Source organism: Puma concolor, chromosome E1 (assembly GCF_028749965.1).
Source record: "Puma concolor isolate L17-30 chromosome E1, mPumCon1.1.hap2, whole genome shotgun sequence".
In the NCBI taxonomy this organism is placed as follows: Eukaryota; Metazoa; Chordata; class Mammalia; order Carnivora; family Felidae; genus Puma; species Puma concolor.
Window position 1 is genome coordinate 10,686,925 of NC_141680.1, and position 19,308 is coordinate 10,706,232.

The 19,308-nt window shown below is 53.3% G+C and overlaps 1 protein-coding gene across 2 annotated transcripts; it reads left to right on the forward strand.

The window, feature by feature from the left end:
- Positions 1–9,007: 9,007 nt before the first annotated feature.
- ALDH3A1 (aldehyde dehydrogenase 3 family member A1) lies at positions 9,008–17,836 on the forward strand. Of its 2 annotated transcripts, none has more exons than XM_086686146.1 (11): positions 9,008–9,116; positions 11,435–11,601; positions 13,005–13,236; positions 13,728–13,813; positions 14,033–14,241; positions 14,824–14,941; positions 15,656–15,797; positions 16,393–16,559; positions 16,852–16,951; positions 17,389–17,519; positions 17,622–17,836. In XM_086686146.1, the coding sequence occupies exons 2-11, from the start codon at positions 11,440–11,442 to the stop codon at positions 17,634–17,636; spliced, it is 1,362 nt and encodes a 453-aa protein (XP_086542272.1). In that variant the 5' UTR covers positions 9,008–9,116; positions 11,435–11,439; the 3' UTR covers positions 17,637–17,836. The 2 variants fall into 2 exon arrangements, with proteins under 2 accessions (XP_086542272.1, XP_086542273.1); XM_086686147.1 differs by lacking the exon at positions 9,008–9,116 and adding an exon at positions 11,088–11,162.
- The last annotated feature ends 1,472 nt before the right edge of the window (positions 17,837–19,308 follow it).

A 19,308-nucleotide genomic window follows, 5' to 3' on the forward strand; every position in this document is an offset into this window, starting at 1 on the left:
CTTTCATTCATTCTTTCTTTCTTTTTAATATTTATTTATTTTTGGGAGAGCACAAGCATGGGAGAGGCAGAGAGACGGGGACAGAGGACCCGAAGTGGGCCCTGCGCTGACAGGCTGACAGCCGAGAGCCTGATGTGGGGCTCAAACTCACAAACTGCGAGATCATGACCTGACCGAAGTCAGATGCTCAACTGGCTGAGCCATCCAGGTGCCCCAAGAAGTGCTCTTTTTCATCACGCCATATCCAGGCGACATGCTGCCATCATGACTCATCGCTGATGATGTTGACCTTGACCCCCTGGTGAGGTGGTGTTCATTGGGTTTCTCCATGTAGAGCCAACTCTCCTGACCTGTCCACATTGTCCTCTTTGGAAGGAAGTCACTACACGTCCTACACTTAGGGAAAGGGGATTATGTACCACCTGCTTCAGAGGGCATTACCTATATACATTATTTTGAATACTTCTATAAAGGAGATTCCAAAAGGGTTTTCTTTCTTTTTTCTTTTTTTGCCCTTTATTTTATTTATTTTTATGTTTATTTATTTATTTATTTAAATATGAAATTTATTGTCAAATTGGTTTCCATACAACACCCAGTGCTCATCCCAACAGGTGCCCTCCTCAATGCCCATCACCCACCCTCCTCTCCCTCCCACCCCCCATGAACCCTCAGTTTGTTCTCAGTTTTTTTTTTATTTTTTTTTTCAACGTTTATTTATTTTTGGGACAGAGAGAGACAGAGCATGAACGGGGCAGGGGCAGAGAGAGAGGGAGACACAGAATCGGAAACAGGCTCCAGGCTCTGAGCCATCAGCCCAGAGCCCGACGCGGGGCTCGAACTCACGGACCGCGAGATCGTGACCTGGCTGAAGTCGGACGCTTAACCGACTGCGCCACCCAGGCGCCCCTGTTCTCAGTTTTTAAGAGTCTCTTATGGTTTGGCTCCCTCCCCCTCTAACTTTTTTTTTTTCCTTCCCCTCCCCCATGGTCTTCTGTTAAGCTTCTCAGGATCCACATAAGAGTGAAAACATATGGTATCTGTCTTTCTCTGTATGACTTATTTCACTTAACATAACACTCTTCAGTTCCATCCACGTTGCTACAAAGGGCCAGATTTCATTCTTTCTCATTGCCACGTAGTATTCCATTGTGTATATAAACCACAATTTCTTTAACCATTCATCAGTTCATGGACATTTAGGCTCTTTCCATAATTTGGCTATTGTTGAGAGTGCTGCTGTAAACATTGGGGTACAAGTGCCCCTCTGCATCAGCACTCCTGTATCCCTTGGGTAAATTCCTAGCAGTGCTATTGCTGGGTCATAGGGTAGATCTATTTTTAATTTTTTGAGGAACCTCCACACTGTTTTCCAGAGTGGATTTTCAATTCATCTTCCTATTTCTTAGAGTGAAGATACTGAATGTAATACAAATACTTGAATAGCTTTATTGAGACATAATTCAACATCATATTTTTCACCCATTTAACTGTACCATTCGGTGTTTTTTAGTTTTTTTGTGCACCCATCATCATTATCTAATCATAAACATTTTTGGTTCCCTTGAAAACAATTCTCATCCCCCGCCCCCTGCTCCAATCCCCTTCCTCAGCCCTAGGCTGCCCCTGGTCTACTTTTTTGGCTATAAATTTGTCTTTCCTGGATTTGTCATATGAATGGAATCTTGTAGTATGTAGTCTCGTGGGACTGGCTTTTTTCACTTAGCATATCGTTTACAAGACACATCCACGATTGTAAGGTGTATCAGAACTTCATTGCTTCTTATGGCTGAACATTATTCCATTGTACAGATAGACCACGCCTGTTTATCATTGATCACCGATGGGCATTTGGGTTGTTTCTATTTTTTGGATCTTATGAATAATGCCGCTGTAAACATTCTCGTAGAAGTTCTCCTGTGGACGGATGTTTTCATTTCTCTTGGGTATACACCTGGGAGTAGAATTGCGGGATCCTATGGAAATTCTATGCTTTCCTCTTTGAGGAACTTCCAGACCGTTTTCCAAGCGGCTACACTCCTTTCCAGTCCCACCATCAAGGTAGGAGCGTTCCTATTTCTCTGTATTCTCATCGACATTTGTTATTGTCTTTGTTGAGGGTGTAGACTGTAGCAAGTCAACACTTCCATACAACACCCAGTGCTCATCCCAAGTGCGCGCCTTAATCCCCATCTTCTATTTCACCCATCCCTGCCCCCCACCCTGCTCAGCTCCCCTCTGGTGACCGTCGGTTTTTTATAGTTAAGAGTCTGTTTCTTGGCTTACCTCTCTCTCGCTCTTTTTCCTCCCTTTGCTCATTTGTGTTGTTTCTTAAATTCCACATATAAGTGAAATCATGGTGTTGGTCTTTCTCCGACTGACTTATTTCACTTAGCCTAATGCACTCTAGCCCCATCCACGTTGTCGCAAATGGCAAGATTGTATTCTTTTTGATGTTTGGGTAATATTCCATTGTGTATATACACCACATCTTTATCCATTCATCAGCCGATGGACACCTGGGCTACATCCATAGTTTGGCAGCTGTGGATAATGCTGCTATAAATATCAGGGTGCATGTATCCCTTTGAAATAGTATTTTTGTATCCTTTGGGTAAATACCTAGTAGTCCAAGGGCTGGGTTGTAGGGTAGTTCGAGTTTTAACTTTTTGAGGAATTTCCATACTCTTTTCCCAAGTGGCCCTGCATCACTTTGTTATTTTCTGTCTTTGAGAAAGAAAAATAGCCATCCTAGCGGGTCTAAAGTGGTATTTTATTGTAGTTTTATTTGTATTTCCTTAATGACTAATAATGACAAGCATCTTTTCGTGGATTAACTGGTTCTTCATATACTGTTTTTGGAGAAATGTCTGTTCAAATCTTTTGCCCATATTTTTTTGAGTTTGTTTATTTTGAGAAAGACAGTTTAAGTAGGAGAGGGGTAGAGAGAGAGAGGGAGGGAGAGAATCCCTAGCAGGCTCCACACTGTCAGCACAGAGCCCGATGCGGGGCTCAAACTTATGAAGCCGTGAAATCACGACCTGAGCCAAAACCAAGAGTCGGATGCTTAACCAAATGAGCCACCCAGGTGCCCCTCCTTTGCCCATTTTAAAATTGGTTTGGGGCGCCTGGGTGGCTCAGTCAGTTGAGCGTCCAACTTCGGCTCAGGTCATGATCTCACAGTCTGTGAGTTCAAGCCCCGCATCGGGCTCTGTGCTGATGGCTCAGAGCCTGGAGCCTGCTTCCGATTCTGTGTCTCCCTCTCTCTCTGCCCCTTCCCTGCTCATGCTCTGTCTCTCTCTGTCACAAAAATAAAAACATTAAGAAAAAAAAATTTTTTTTAAATTGGTTTGTCTTTTTATTGTTGAGTTATAATAGTTCTTTATATATTCTGACATAAATCCCTTTACCAGATATACGATTTTCAATTATATTCTCTTATTCTGTGGGTTTTCTCTTCAGTTTTTTTGATGGTATACCTTATAACACAGAAGTTTTTAATTTTGATATGATCCGGTTATTTATTTTTTCTTTGGTCATTTGTGCTTTTGGTGATGTATCTAAGAAATCATGGCCTAACCCAAGAACGTGAAGCTTTGCTCCTATATTTTCTTGTAGAAGTTTTATATTTTTATGCCTCATGTTTAGGTCAATGAACCATTCGGAGTTCATTTTTGTATATGATGTGAGGTAAGGGTTCAATTTCATTCTTTTGCATGGGGATGTCCAGTCATCCCAGCCCCATTTGTTAGAAAGACCCTTCTTTCTCATCAAATTGTCTTGGCACCCTCGTCAAAAAGCAATTGACCATAACTGTAAGGGTTTATTTCTGGACTCCTGGTTCTATTCCATAGATCTACATGTCTGTGCACTTTGGTACCTGCCAAGCATGAGTTCAAGCCCTGGTTCTGCCCCTATGAGCTGTGACAGCCTGGACAAGGTTTTTGGCTTTTTTTTTTTTTTTTAACGTTTATTTATTTTTGAGACAGAGAGAGACAGAGCATGAACAGGGGAGGGGCAGAGAGAGAGGGAGACACAGAATCTGAAACAGGCTCCAGGCTCTGAGCTGTCAGCACAGAGACCAACGCGGGGCTCGAATTCACGGACTGTGAGATCATGACCTGAGCCGAAGTCAGACACTCAACCGACCAAGCCACCCAGGCGCCCCGATTGGCTTTTTTTTTTAACACTTTATTTTATTTTTTGAGAGACAGAGTATGAGCAGGGGAGGGCCAGAGAGAGAGAGGGAGACACAGAATCCAAAGCAGGCTCCAGGCTCTGAGCTGTCAGCACAGAGCCTGACACGGGTCTCGAACTCACGAATGCGAGATCATGACCTGAACTGAAGTTGGATGCTCAACCCACTGAGCCACCCAGGTGTCCCTGGAGGAGAGTTCTTATGAGCCTTTGTTCCCCCTTCTATAAAATGGGGATAATAACACCTTTCTTGTAGAATTATAATTAAAGGTATCATGCCCTCAGTCCATGGCATACACTAAGTGCTCAATAAATGGTAGCCATGGTGACCATAAGCAGCCTCAGGGCTGACATGACACTGGCCATTGTCTAATAATTTCATGTTTACCACTGAAACAGTTTATTTGCCCCTTAGAACAATTTCCCTTTTTTTTAGTTTATTTATTTATTGTGAGAGAGAAAGAGGAGGGGGAGGGGCAGAGAGAGAGGGAGAGAGAATCCCAAGCAGGTTCTACGCTGTCAGCACTGAGCCTGATGCTTGAACTCATCAACCATGAGATCATGACCTGAGCCGAAATCAGGAGTCAGATGCTTAACCAACTGAGCCACCCAGATGTCACCCCAAGGTTCTTAGGCTGTCACCCTCACTCCTTGGCTACTTGAAAAATGTAAACCGAATTCTGTGTCATGAACCTATACAAGATCTCTTACATTCACATCATTGCCAGTTTTAATTATGAAATATAATTTTGCAAATATATATATGTACAAATAAATATATATTATAACATGTAACAGATGTTAAGCAGTAAGATATGATTTTCTTAAAAATTTTTTGTTAATGTTTACTTTTGATAGAGCGTGAGCGGGGAGAAGCAGAGAGAGAGGGAGACACAGAATCCAAAGCAGGCTTCAGGCTCTGAGCTGTCAGCACAGAGCTTGACACAGGGCTTGAACTTGGGAACAGCAGGGTCATGACCTGAGCCAAAGTCAGATGCTTAACCGAATGAGCCACCCAGGCGCCCCTTCCCACCTGTTCTTAAAAAGAAAGTGGGTTTTCCTTCCCAAAAGCTATTCTAACCTAATTGCTCCTTGAAAGTTAAGCAATGTAACTTTTAAGCTGGTTTTCTCATTCATCCAAAAATGTTTTGCCAGCTTTAGGAGTGTTTGTTGAAAATCACCTTGCTAAAGGAGTGATAATTTCTCTCAATCTTTGCTTAGATCCTGCCCAGCCCCACCTGCTGATTTGGGATGGTTTGGTACATTGACCTGTTTCCATTATTTTCTAGGTCTTCCTATATGCCATTCACTGTGGATATGATATTGAACAAAAGTTGAAACCACTGCTTTCATGGAAATTTGAGTCTGTAGGGGGACAAGGAGCAAAGAAAAATAATCTGCAAATAATCACAGAAACAAATATGTGATTGCAAGTTGTGACAGGTTTCTGGGAGTAAGGAAGGTATTATTGGGGGGTAGGGGTGGGTCAGAGAAGCTGAGGTCTGAACAGGAACAAGAGTTACCCTGGTGCAGAGTGGAAGGGGGAGTGTTCCAGGGAGAGAGACTATCATGTGCAAAGGCCCTGAGGCAGGAAATTGCGTGGCCCATTCAGGAACTGCCCATGGACTGGAATTCAGTGAAAATGTTGGAAACCGGTACAAAATGAGGCTGGTGAGGCATCCAGGAGTCAGACTGTGCAGGTCTCAAAGGCCAGGGAAGGGTTTTTTTCCTAAGAGTAGTAGAAAGCCACTGAAGGATGTCAATGGGGGGGAAATATGCTCAAGTCTTCATTGCCCAAGGGCCCTTTTGTCGATATTTGGAGAAGGGACCACAGAGAGGTGATCAGGGACTCAGGAAAACAAACAGGCGGCAGTGGCTCCAGAGAGAGAGAGAGAGAGAGAGAGAGAGAGAGTGTGTGTGTGTGTGTGTGTGTGTGTGTGACAATCTGGGCAAGTATGAGGCATTGGGATGGACCATCAGGGCAAAGATTAAAACCTTTAACCCTTAAAAACTAAAACCATGCATCTGCAACATTGTGACAACCCAAGCTTATGCCGGAACTGAAACTCTTCACTAACAAAAATCTAGAGATTTTGTCTTCCATGGATTTAAACAAGTTTCAAGCCTCCAGGACGAGGGCTGCTTTATATCTATCTATCTATCTATCTATCTATCTATATCTTATTTATTTAAAGAGAGAGAGAGAGCACGAGCAGGGGAGGGGCAGAGAGAGAGGGAGAGAGAATCCCAAGCAGGCTCCACACTGTCAGCACAGAGCCAGACGCGGGGCTGGAACTCACGAACCGTGAGATCAGGACCTGAGCCGAAATCGAGAGTCTGAGCCACCCAGGCGCCCCAAAAGCTGCTACTTCCGACAAAGGCAACAGCTTCCAGCATTCACACGAAACTTTCCGTGTGCCAGGCCCCGTTCCCATCGTGCCACACGGTCATTGTTGTCTGCACTCGATTTTTCCAGTCTCTTCCATGACTCTCCTCGGGGAGGTCAATTTCATGCTAAAAGATGAAGGAGGAAATGAGACGGATGAAGGCGGCTTAGGGGCAACGAAAGCCGCAGAAGAGCCTCACGGAAGGCGGGTGGAGCCAAGGACCAGGAAGGGGGCAACCCGGGGGTGGGAGGGTGCTGGTGTCTCTGTTTCTTTTCCCCGCACCGGTTTGCAGATGAGGAAACTGAGGCCCAGAGACATTGAATCACTTGTCTAAGGACATGCCCCTGGTGGTCAGCAATCCGGTGAACAGTGGAGCTGAAAAGCAGAGCTCGGCAGGGTGGGGGCCAGGGCGGTCAGGGAACTGGCAAGTGGACAAGCGGGCTGTCCGTCCAGGGAGCTGCTGTCATGATGAATCAGCTCCAGCAGCCTTGGGCCTCGAAGCCTGCCCTCCACTCAGTATCCAGTTCCCGGGAGAGGCTGGGGGGACCCACGCTCCCCCTGGCGAGGCTGCAGCAGAGGGCGAAGGTGTCATCTGTAAAGATGATCTGGCGTCACCGCTGGAAAAGCAAGGGGAGGGTTCTGGGTCGGCACAAGAGGCCTGGTGTGCCCCCCTGGCCCTCCCCATCTCGGAGCACGCCCAACTTCTGCCCACCGCCCGATGCAGGCTCCCCAGGCACCTGATCCGACTGGTGTTTCCTCCTGCCATTCTGGAAGTTTTCCCATTCTGTCGGTCTAGTTCGGGGTCTTGGAATTCCTTGCCTGCGTCCCTCCCACACACTGCGGCCTTCGGTCCGGACCTCATCAAGACTGTGCCCTATCCAGATGGATTCTCGGAAAACAAGGTCTGATTTTGATAAGCTGTGATGACCTCCTTCGTGCCCACCGAACCCACAGCCTTCCCACAGCCCACAGGCCTCCACGAGTCCCCTGCCCCTGGAGCCCCGTCCATCCCCTCACCTCCTGGGGCAGCACCATACACATCACCACCGCTTATTATTAGCTGCAGGGGATGCATGACCTTGTTGACTGCCTCTGTGCCTTCGCTTTGGCTGTTCCACACCTTTTTGCTGTTCCTTGCTTGAATAGCCCTCATTTCAGCACAGATGCCATTTCCCTCCTGCGTCAGCTTCGTCTGAGGAGTCACAGTAAATGTCTTGTGCATCCAGTTGCTACAGTTGCCATATGGTTTTGAAATTTCCTGTTTTGCCCCATCATTCGGCAGGTATCTCTTGACCACCTACTGGGTGCCAGACATCATTCTAAGGTGCGAGGATGATGGCAGGGAGCAAACCAAATTCCAGCCGGAGGGCGGCAGGTAGCAAATGAAATAAGCGACAAATGAATATCATGTCCGTGGGCAATAAACGCCCGGGAGAAAAATGAAATGGAGGAAGAAGACAGAAAGTGACAGGCTGGGCTGGTTACCGTTTTCCATGACACTTGAGCGGAGCTGTGTGTGGATGTCAAGGGAAGGGCCTCCTAGAGAGGGACGGGAGAGGAGCAGGACACCCTCAGGCCACCGTGGAGACCTCGTGTTTTCCTCTGAGCGAAAGGGGAAGCCGGGGCACCTGAATGCTGGTTGAAGAGGGGCCTGCAGGTGGGGAAGTTTGGCAGGAAGTGTGGTAGGGAGAGACCAAGAGTCTGCAGCAGCGGAAGAGGTAAGAGACGCGACAGTAGGTGACATCCACCTGATAAAGGTGCCCCTTTAGGTGGCACAGAGGACATGCCCAGCAAGCATCTGGCAAATGGCCGAAGGAGGGGCTTCTAGATTCCTTCCTTTGCAAGCGTCTCTGGTTTCCTGGGCGACCACACGGTCATGATGGGTTCTTGGCATAAGCTCTGCTCTTCAACAGGAGGGCAGATCCGCGCATCAGTGGGGCCTCACGGAGAAAGTCCCCAGCCTGCGGTTCCTCGGGCGGGACACCTCTACCTCGAAGGGGCCCTGACACCTGTGCGCATGGGCGGAGAGGTGAGGGGGACAAGAACGTGCCCATGCACTGGTGCGTGTGGGGGTTGCTGCGTGCACGACACTCACCATGACTCGTAGCTCACCCTCTGCTGACCTTACATAACAGGGCAATTGAGACAATAGCCTCTGGCAATTGAATTTCGGAAATCTGGAAGAGGTGCATGCCAGGCTGAATCAATCAGGGCCCCCTTGCCCAGGGCAAACACAGAGGCTCCTTTTGAAGCTTGGATGTGCGCCCCACCCAAGCCTTCACAGACGCATTCTTGCATTTCAGAACAGAAAAAAAATAAACAACCCAAGGCCTAATCCCCAAAGCTGGGGCTCATAGGAAGGAGAGGTCCGTTAGCTACAACCCCTATTTGAATACTGTTTTGTTCTTGTTACACAAACTTCCTGGGCAGGGACTCCCAGGCCACGTGGGCTGGAAGAAGGGTCCTTAAAAGTGTCCCCTCTAGGCTTGCTCATTCCAGAAGCTCAAGGCGCTGGGAAAGGCTGTGTCAAAGGTAATCTTCTCCCCTCCCTTCCTCCCACCCCGTTCTTTTTTTTTTTTTTCCCCCTAGGTGAGAACACCTAGTGTCTTTCGGCCTCGCTTTGCTCGGCTGTTAAATGGACTCCTAACAGTTCCTTCCTCCCTGGGGCGCTGCTGTGGAGTTTTTGTGAGGATCAAAGGGGAGGATTGAGGGGGAGCCATCCTCGGGGACGTCCAGGGGCAAAGTCGGCACAGGTGAGAAGGTGGCATGTGGAGACGTGGGAAGGCAGCTGGTCCCGGGAAACCCAGGTGTGCCAGGTGCAATGTTAGACGCCCTCCAGCTCCGTGAATCGCTAATAACTGAGAGGCAGCGCCATGAACGCTGTGCAGAGGGGGCTCCTTCCCAGAGACCACATGGTTCTGAGTGCTGGACCAAGTGCCCACCCCGTCTCACTCGCCCACTCCGCCCTGGACCGCCCGGCCTTGGGGGCCGCTGGCCAGAGGCTGATGCTCTGGTTTGACCACCTGAGGCTGGGGAGGGAAGCAGGACCTTCCTGCGAGGCTGTGTGGCTGGGGTCGTGGTCAGCAGGAGCGCCCTGGAGGCCAGCAGGGGCCCCTCCTCTCTGTGCAGAAGGCCTGGGGTGGGGCTCAGCACCGTGGAGAGGGGAGGCAGTGGGAGATCCCAGAAACCACCTGCTGGAATTCAAGCAGGATTACACACACACACACACACAGAGCTATTTCCACTTTGCCAAAAAAAAATTATATATACCATATACACTACATATACCATATATGCATATATTTACATACATATATATATGTATATATGTCAAACATATGCATATATTTTATATATGGCATATATATATATATATATATTTTTTTTTTGCAAAGTAGAAATAGTCTTATCGTGGTTCTCTTCCTGTTATTAGCAGTTATGCAGTGTCTGAAAGAGGTGGGGTGTCTCTGGGAAGACGGAAAGGAATTGCTGAGGGAGAAGGGAGAAGGGAGGCTTTTCTCTGTGCCCCTTTCGTTATCTTTTATTTCTTCCACCACGAGCATGTGTTACCTAGTCAAAAAGTTACAAAGCATTTTTAAAAAATGCAAGCTCATTGCAAAAGAAGTCAAACACCGCGGAAGATGGAAGCGAAGGTCACCGCTGATGTCACCCCCGTCTATGGTCGCCATGTTGGGAGCCACCCTTCTAGTCTTTTCTTGCGTGTTCAAGAGCACACACACACACGCACACACACGCACACGTGCGTACCTAGTGTTCCTGCTGCCTTGCTCCCGGTTTTCTTTCTTATGCCTCGTGCCTGGGACACATCCGGCACAGACAGCCAGTGCCCTTATGAAGGTGCAGAAACATCTATTTTGCCTCCCTCCTAAATCCTGCACAACGGGCCATCACCCAGGTGCTGTATAGCTCATTTCAGTCGCTGATAGACCTTTCGGATGTTTCCAGTATTTCTCCGTTACATAAAGACTTGATGACCTTTTTCATTCAGGTTTAGGAACGCTGTCCTTTCCATAGGCTCCTGAATGTGGACCTACACTCTCAAAGGGAAATAACGTTTTAAAGGCTTTTGCTTAGATGCAGCCGAACGGCCCCCAGAAGAACCAGCCCAGTGTGCCAGGACGGTTTCTCGCCCTGGTAGCAGGGATCCCCTCCACACATCCGTGTGCAACTCGGAGGCCCTGGGAGACGGGAGACTTCTTCTGGCGTGTGCCCTGTGTCTCACAGGTGTTGCGGGCACGCACTGGTTTAAAGGCCAAGGCTGGTTCCACCCGCAAGGCAGCCAATGCTTTTGCGAACAATCGCAGAGCCAGGAAGGTGGTGCTGGTATGCTGATGCTGGGCTTTCTTTAATCAGCTCGGGTGTGGAATCCCAACCCGGGCCAGCCAATCTAATCCGGAATGTGGCGTGGCTGGGTGTGCGGGGCTCTTGGAGTGCTTGCGGGGGGAGTGTCTCCGGCTCTGCAAGCGGGTAGCGGTGGGGGCGGGGCTTGAGAGACGCTAGGAAGGGCCTCCCCCACCTCTGCACTCCCCTCCCTCCGCACACTGCCAGGATCTCACCGTGAGCAGTTAGGGTCGCATGCCATTGCTTCCTGGCCCTCCGCTCAGATGCTTTGCGATCAGTTCAGGGGCCAGGGGGGCCAGACAGCTGGGCTAGGGAGCTGAGAAGGCAAAAGAATGCCTTTTCCCCAGCTCTCCTGGGGGATCGTTCTCTTCTTACAAAAGAAACGCGGCGGAGGAGCAATGAGGATGCTGCCTCTGCAGCCCCCAGGTCCTGGTGATGAGGGATGAGGCCGTCCTCCTCCCCGGCTCCAAGATGCTCTCTGTCCCCAGGCACCATGAGCAAAATCGGCGAAGTCGTGCAGCGGGCCAGGGCCGCCTTCAACTTGGGCAAGACGCGCCCGCTGCAGTTCCGGATCCAGCAGCTGGAGGCGCTGCGGCGCATGATCAAGGAGCACGAGAAGGACATCGCGGGCGCGCTGACAGCGGACCTCCACAGGGTGCGCCAGAGCGTGAGACCCCCCCCTTGGTAGCCCTGTCCTGAGGACACGACACCCCGAACGCCGGGTCTCCTCATTCTCCCAGCCCTCAGCCCCACGCAGGGCCACCTGGGTTCCCCTAACCAGAGAGCATCCCAGCTTGGCGTCCCAGAGGGCCCTCCCTCCCCGTCCATCCCTCCTCACCCTGAGCGAAATCAGACACCTCCAAATTCTCAACCCCTTCGCCTTGCTGCCCCCAAGTCGCCTGGCCCTGCCTCCACCCGTTCCATTTTTGCCTTGGAGGAGAGCAGAGTGACTCTCGAGCTCATGGCCCTCCTGTTTCAGAGTCCTTTGCTGCTGTATTTTTTTTTAACTTTTTTTTTCTTTAAGTTTATTTATTTATTTATTTATTTTGAGAGAGACAGAGAGAGCAAGCAGGGGAGGGGCAGAAGAGAAAGGGACAGAAGATCCGAAGCGGGCTTTGTGGTGACAGCAGAGAGCCGGATGCAGGGCTCGAACTCACAAACCCTGAGATCATGACTTGAGCTGAAATCAAGAGTCCCAGGCTTCACGGACTGAGCCACCCGGGGCCCCCGCTGCTGTATTTTTTAAATCTCTGGTTCCTCATCTTAAAACAAAAGCTTCACGACTTCTGCGTTGCTTCTCACAGCCAAAGTTCATGGAAGTGTTGTATTTTCCTGCAGTCTGCTCCTCCTTTCCCCTCACCCCTGCAGCATGGCTTCCTCCCCACCCACTCCAGGAGGATCCCTTGAAGGCTTGGCCTGCTCCCTCCCTCCCCTGCTGAGAGGTTCTCCTGGATTTTTTCCTTTCTTTGGCAGCCTTTAACCTATACCCATTTCTTCAAGGTGGCCTTCTTAGGGTTCAAGTCTCATTTTAATCTATAAGCATTCCTGGACCCTCCTCAGCTCGCTTCCCGCCGCCTCCCCCCCCCCCCCCCCATTAATGAAATCACCCAGGTCTGAGGTCCTCTTAGGCACCATGAATTTGGCATGTGCAAACTGCCCGGGCCCTCCACACTGTCAGAAAGGGGCCCTCTCAGACCCACCATGCCAGCGGCAAATCCTCAGCTCTGCCCGCAGCCCCACTGTGTCTTCGGTGGCCCGGACCCCTGGCCTGGGGAGCGCACAGTAAACAGCCCCATCACCCTGGCAGCTGAACATGCCAGGCTGTGTCCAACGTGCCCACCCAGCATGTGAAGTACTAAAAATGCTCCCATTTTCGAGATCTGGAGACTGAGGTTAGGACAGGGTGGGCAGCTCGTTCAGGGTCACACGTCTAGGGCCCAGTGAGCCAGGACCACAGGCAGCCCCGGTGACTCCCTGAGCAGAGGCCTGGCTGCACGGCCCTGGATCTCTGACTGGGGAGCTCACGCGGAGCCCCCCCCCCCCTCCTTGCCACCGCAGAATGAGTGGAACGCCTACTACGAGGAGGTGGTGTATGTCCTGGAAGAGATCGAACACGTGATCAAGAAGCTCCCAGAGTGGGCTGCGGACGAGCCCGTGGAGAAGACTCCGCAGACCCAGCAGGATGAGTGTTACATCCACTCGGAGCCCCTGGGCGTGGTCCTCATCATCGGCACCTGGAACTATCCCTTCACTGTCACGGTCCAGCCCATGGTGGGCGCCATCGCTGCAGGTACTCGGGCTCTGTCTCGGGAGGGCGGGCGTCAGGAGGGATCACTGTCCCAGCCCAGTGGAGCCAGAGATGGGGTGGAGCTGGGGCTCAGGGAGTGGTTTGATGGGTCTGAATTTCCCCAGAGGCTTCAGGGAGCAAACTCTTTAGCCGGCCCCCCTGGTGCCCGAAGCCCGGCCTGGCTCAGAAGTGACCGAGGCCCGCCCCTTTCTGCCCGCCGTGTATTCGGGGCCGGGTGGCTCTCAGCTTAGATGCATCTGGGCTCACCAGTCCCACCAGTTGGGACCAGCTCTGCTCTCCCATCAGGGCCCAGGCCCTTCCCTCCCTTCTCTTCCCCCTCCTCCCGCATCTGAACTCCGCAGAGGGCGGATGGTGCAGCTTCTGTGGGCGCCTGCCCTCTGCTCTTCTGTCCGTTCCGCCAAGGACGCAGAGAACGGAGGGGCTCCCGGCGTGGTCACTGGGAGGGCAGGGCCCTGACTCTGCGTGCTCTGCAGGGAACGCGGTGGTCATCAAGCCCTCGGAGCTGAGTGAGAATATGGCGAACCTGCTGGCCACCGTCATCCCTCAGTACCTGGACAGGGTGAGGTGCTCCCCAGGTCTTTGGGGGTTGAGAAATAGTGAATTTTTGCAGCAAGGGGCTAAGCCTGGGGTTGGAGCCAATGACAGCCGGCCTCTCCCATTGAGGTGAATGGAGTCCCGGGGTCAGGAGAGGGGGCTCTGTTTGGTGATGGCCGGGTGGGCAGGGCGAGGAGGAAGTGTTGTGGTCTTTTCTGAGCCCCGCCTTCTCCTTGCACGGAAGGATCTGTACCCGGTGATCAATGGGGGCATCTCTGAGACCACAGAGGTCCTCAAGGAGAGATTTGACCACATCCTATACACCGGGAACACTGCTGTGGGCAAGATCATCATGATGGCCGCAGCCAAGCACCTGACCCCCATCACCCTGGAGCTAGGGGGCAAGAACCCTTGCTATGTGGACAAGGACTGTGATCTGGATGTCGCCTGCAGGTGAGTGGCCATTCTGGCTGCCCTCCAGCTCACGCAGACCACAGTTCTGCCGTGAGGGACACAGACATCGTCCCTGCCCTCACGGTGTCTGCGGTCTTGGGTGGGAGCTGGGGGTGGGGGTGGGGTACCATACCCACAAAAGAGGTGCAAGGCAGTCTGGGAAGGCTTCCAGCAGGAAAGAGGTCGAGCCAGAATCCTTTCACATCCCACGTGCGTGGCCTTCCAGGGTGTGGGGACCCCGAGCAGAGATAACACCTGGCCATGCAGGGCTCAAGGGCATGGACAGAGAGGCACAAAGGTTGCCCACCCCAGACGTCTCCCAGAAACCCCCCACCAGTCATTGATGAGATTAGCAGGTGTGATGCCATCGGCCCCTGTAAACACGTTCAGGGACATGCGTCTGCTCAGTCCAGTGTCTAGAAACCAGTGGGATGTTAGGGAGCCTCTGGCTTCTGGGTACCTGAGAGCTCTCCCCCAGTGCTCAGCCCCTCCTACCTTGACCCTGAGATAATGGAATAAGATGTTTGTCCGAGGGAGCCTCCCATGCCTCCCGGGATGCAATCTAATCTGGAATTTTCACAGACGCATCGCCTGGGGGAAATTCATGAACAGTGGCCAGACTTGTGTGGCCCCGGACTACATCCTCTGTGACCCCTCCATCCAGAACCAAATTGTGGAGAAGCTCAAAAAGTCCCTGAAAGTGAGTGTTGGTCCCTGGGGCTGAGTGAGAAGCTGCAAGGCAGTGAGGTGGGTCTAGACTTTAGAACACACTGGATTTTTTTTTTTTTTTCCTGGTCATCAAAATAATCCACACTCACTGTAAATAATTTGGGAAAGGTTATAAAAGGGGGTGCCTGGGTGGCTCATTCGGTTAAGCGTCCACCTTCGGCTCAGGTCACGATCTTGAGGTTCGTGGGCTCGAGGCCCGCGTCAGGCTCTACGCTGACAGCTCGGAGCCTGGAGCCTGCTTGGGATTCTGTGTCTCCCTCTCTCTCTGTCCCTCCCCCGATCACGTTCTGTGTGTCTGTCTCTGAAAAAGAAACATTAAAAGAAAGTTTTCAGAAAAGGTTATAAAGGAATAAAACGTAAAGAAACAAAAGCTCCAGCTAGAAACCCACCGCCTCGACAATCACTGCCGCCTTCCTGGTACGTCCCACACTCTACCTTTCCGTGAAGACACACATTCGATCTTCTGACAACGTCCACACAACTGTGCACAGATTTCTTTCAAACAATGCTGTCTCGCAGCTGTTCATACGCCGTGAAAGTTTGGAGCACTGCAGGCGTCATGACAGCTCAGCAGTCCTGGGCTAGATGGTGCCCCTGGGTGCTCCCAGGCCAAGGTCGCCCGTCAGCCAATGGCCGTGATGAGGGTCCACGTCCTCACCTGAAACCTGTCACCTCTTGTCCGCAGGAGTTCTACGGGGAGGATGCCAAGAAGTCCCGTGACTACGGAAGGATCATTAACTCCCGGCACTTCCAGAGGGTGATGGGCCTGATGGAGGGTCAGAAAGTCGCCTATGGAGGCACTGGGGACGCGGCCACCCGATACATCGGTGTGTGTGCTCGCCCTTGGTGTGTGTGTGCGTGCCCGCTGCCAGGGTCCCCGCGGGTGGACAGCTATCCTTGAGGAGCAGACGCGATCCAGTGGGCCTGGCGGGGGAGAGGGTCGGGGGGATGCTCCGGGAGTCTCGGCAGGCAGGGACTGGGCACGACTCCTGGGAAGCCTATCCCCAGCCCAGAAGCCCTCTGCCCACCAGGCCCAGGCGGCATCAGCAGGGGGTCTGAACGGCAAGGCCCCAAGAGTAACGAGTACCCAGCTGGAGGGGCCCCCGGTGCCCAGGCTTGAAGGTCACCCGATGCGACCCCGCTCGGCCCCCAGCTTGTCGGAGACTGAAGGGCTCTGGCAGGGGCTCAGGTGGCCAGCGGGGCACAGTGCCCGCCCGCTCCAGATGTGGACCCTGGGTTTCCCCCACGTGTAGGTTAATCCACAGTTCTCTCCTTGGTCTGCTGTGATGGAGCCCAGGCGGGGGGGGGGGGGGGGCTCACCCGAATCCTGTACAGGAATTGAAGGAAGAAGCTAGGTGCCTGTGCTTGCAGGGCGGGTGGGGGCCTCTGCACCCGCTGACTCTCGCTTGTTTCCCGTCCCAGCCCCCACCATCCTCACAGACGTGGACCCCCAGTCCCAGGTGATGCAGGAGGAGATCTTTGGGCCCGTGATGCCCATTGTGTGTGTGCGCAGCCTGGAGGAGGCCATCCAGTTCATCAACCAACGGGAGAAGCCCCTGGCCCTCTATGTGTTCTCTCTAAATGACAAGGTAGGCCTGGGGTGCCCTCCTCCCAGGGTCCTGGGGGGGGGTCCCGACACAGCACTCGCGTGAACAGGATCCAGGGGTCCATGGGCCCAGGTTCAAATCCCAGCGTCACTGCTTACCGCTGTGTGATCTTGGGCAAGTCACTTAACCTTTCGGAGCCTCTTTGTCCTCCGCTCTGAAACCAGTCCATCGACTTGACCCCCAAGGCTCTGGGATGTGCCCAGACAGAGTGGGGAGGGGCCTGGGGGGTCCGGGAAGGAGACTGAAGCGGGGGTGGGGCCGGCTGCTGTTGCAGGTGATTAAGAAGATGATTTCGGAGACCTCGAGTGGCGGCGTGACGGCCAACGACGTCGTTGTCCACAACTCTGTGCACTCCCTGCCTTACGGGGGTGTGGGTGAGTCTGGGGCTGAGCTCACTGCCTGCCTGCCCCCTCCAGGTGTCCCCCCTCCACAGCCCTGGGTTGGGAGTTCAGGAGGGACCAGAGCAGTCCTGGGCCTCAGACCCCCACTAACCTCTCCTGTGTGGGCCTCTGGCTCCGGCCGGCACATCCATCAGCCATGTTCGACCTTGAGACCCTGGAGGGTCCTAAGGGTCACCTGGTACACCAGTCCTGCTTCAGGGAGGCCCTGAGAGAGGGGACATGGCCCAGAGGTCCCACAGCTGAAACAACTCTTCTGAGCACCTTCTGTTGTCCCCAGCGTGGACGTGTCCCTTGGGGCATCCGCCAGGGATCGGCCACCCCTGGGAGGCTCAGAGAAAGGGCACGTGAGGCTTGTCGGCAGGGTCTGGGGGTCTCAGGCCACCGGGGGCTGAGCCAGCTCCTCCCCGCAGGGAACAGCGGCATGGGGTCCTACCACGGCAAGAAGAGCTTTGAGACCTTTTCCCACCGACGCTCTTGCCTGGTGCGGCCTCTGCTGAACGATGAGTCCCTCAAAGCCAGATACCCCCCAAGCCTGGCCAAGGTGAGAGGTGGGGGCGGAGGCGGTCGGGGAGACTCGGCTGCTGGGAGCCCCTGGGCCCGCGCAGGACACGGGCCTCACTGCCCCCTTGTGTCCTCTTCGCAGATGACCCGTCACTGAAGTGCTGCACCTGGCTGGCCTCCCCGCGCCGCACCCCTGCCCCTCTGTCCAGCCCTGGGAGAATTGCTCCCGGAGCCCCCCTCTTGCTCCCCTGAGGATCACTGCATGCCCCCACTCCCATCTGGGCCCCGGGCCTCACTTCCTCAAGTCCCCGCCCCCTCGCTGGACACGTAGAGACCAATAAAAGTTCCCCAGCCGGACCAAGGAGTGTGTGCGCCTGCTTCCTTTGCAGCCCCTGCATCCTCCCCGGTCCCGTGCCCCCGCCCCAGCCAGTTCTCATCCCGACTTGCACTGAAGGCCTCCCCAAAGTCCCGCGTTGGCCCCCAGAGCCCCAAGGCGGGAGCCACTGGTGTCCTGGAGCCATTTATCCTGCATCTTGACTTGGGGAGTGAGCTCCGTTTCTGGTGTATCCAGCGAAGGGGTGACCGAGGGGGCTGTCTTGATGGCAAGTGGCTCGGAAACTGGAGGCCAAAGTGCTCTTCTCACATTGGGTTTGGCACCCAGGGCAGGGGTCCCTCGGTGAGACCATGCAGGGGTCAACACAAAACCCTTGGGTGATTTCCGAGCGCAGCTCCTGGGCGGAAGCCCCCTCCCCTCGCCCCCCCCCCCCCCAGGTCCCACAGTGCCTGACAGTTCTTGGTCAGGGAGCGCCTGGGCCCGGGGGTCTGGCCTCGGAGGCCTGAAGAGCTGGGACAGGGTCCGGGGAGGATGGTCTGAAGCAAGAGCCAAGAATCAGCCCAACCTGGCCAGCAGGTGGACAGGGGTAGGTGGGGGAGAGACCTGCTGAAGCGAACCGGGTTCATGGCAAGCTGGCGCCCCCTCCTGGCGGCAGGTCGCAATGACTAGGGCTGGCCCCTCTCTGAGATGAAGGTGGTGGTGCTCACAGGAGCCTTGACTGTAAAAGCATGGCCTTCCTCCCCGCACCAACCCCCCCCCCCCCCGCCTCCGGTGCCAGAACGTCCTCGCTCCCAACAAAGGCCAACCCTCCACTTGTCCCAGGGCCACCTGCCTCTCTCCACCTTGCCTGCTCCTGACCTTGACTCTCACCGTTATCCCCCTTGGAGCTCCCCTCCATCACTGGTCCCCTTTCTGTGCTGGATCATTCCCAGCCTCTGATATCTCACATCTTATTTCTCCTCCCCCCCCCCCAAACCTAAATACAACCTCAAATAAAAGCCCTTAAGCTGTTACCTGGGCTTCATCCCCTCCACTTGAGGGGAAGCGGAGGGGGACCAGGCAGAGCGTGAAGTTTTGTACTGCTTGGATGTTCACTGGGTGCACCATTTCCTTATTTTGCAAATATCCAAACAATTTACTCATGCAGCCCAAATCCTCCCCAGAACCTCTGCCCCTCTAATTAGTGCCTCCTTTCCCCACTCTCCTGCCCAAGAGAGACTCATCCGGACAGTGGGTTATCTGCTCTCGGACAGCCCAATGCTTCCACAGAGCCAGCCAGGTGAGCCTCTGTCACCTCTGCTCCGCCGAAACTGCTCTCGTCTTGGCACCGCCAACCCCCAAGTGGGCAGACTCACCGTCCCACCGCCCAGCCAGCCTTCCCAGCCCTGCTGCCCGGTCACCCCTCCTTCCAACACCCCTCACCTCCGGGGTCCTGGGACTCCATGCCTCGACTCCCCTCCCACCCTGTTTCCAAATTAAAGTCTCCAGTTCTGGC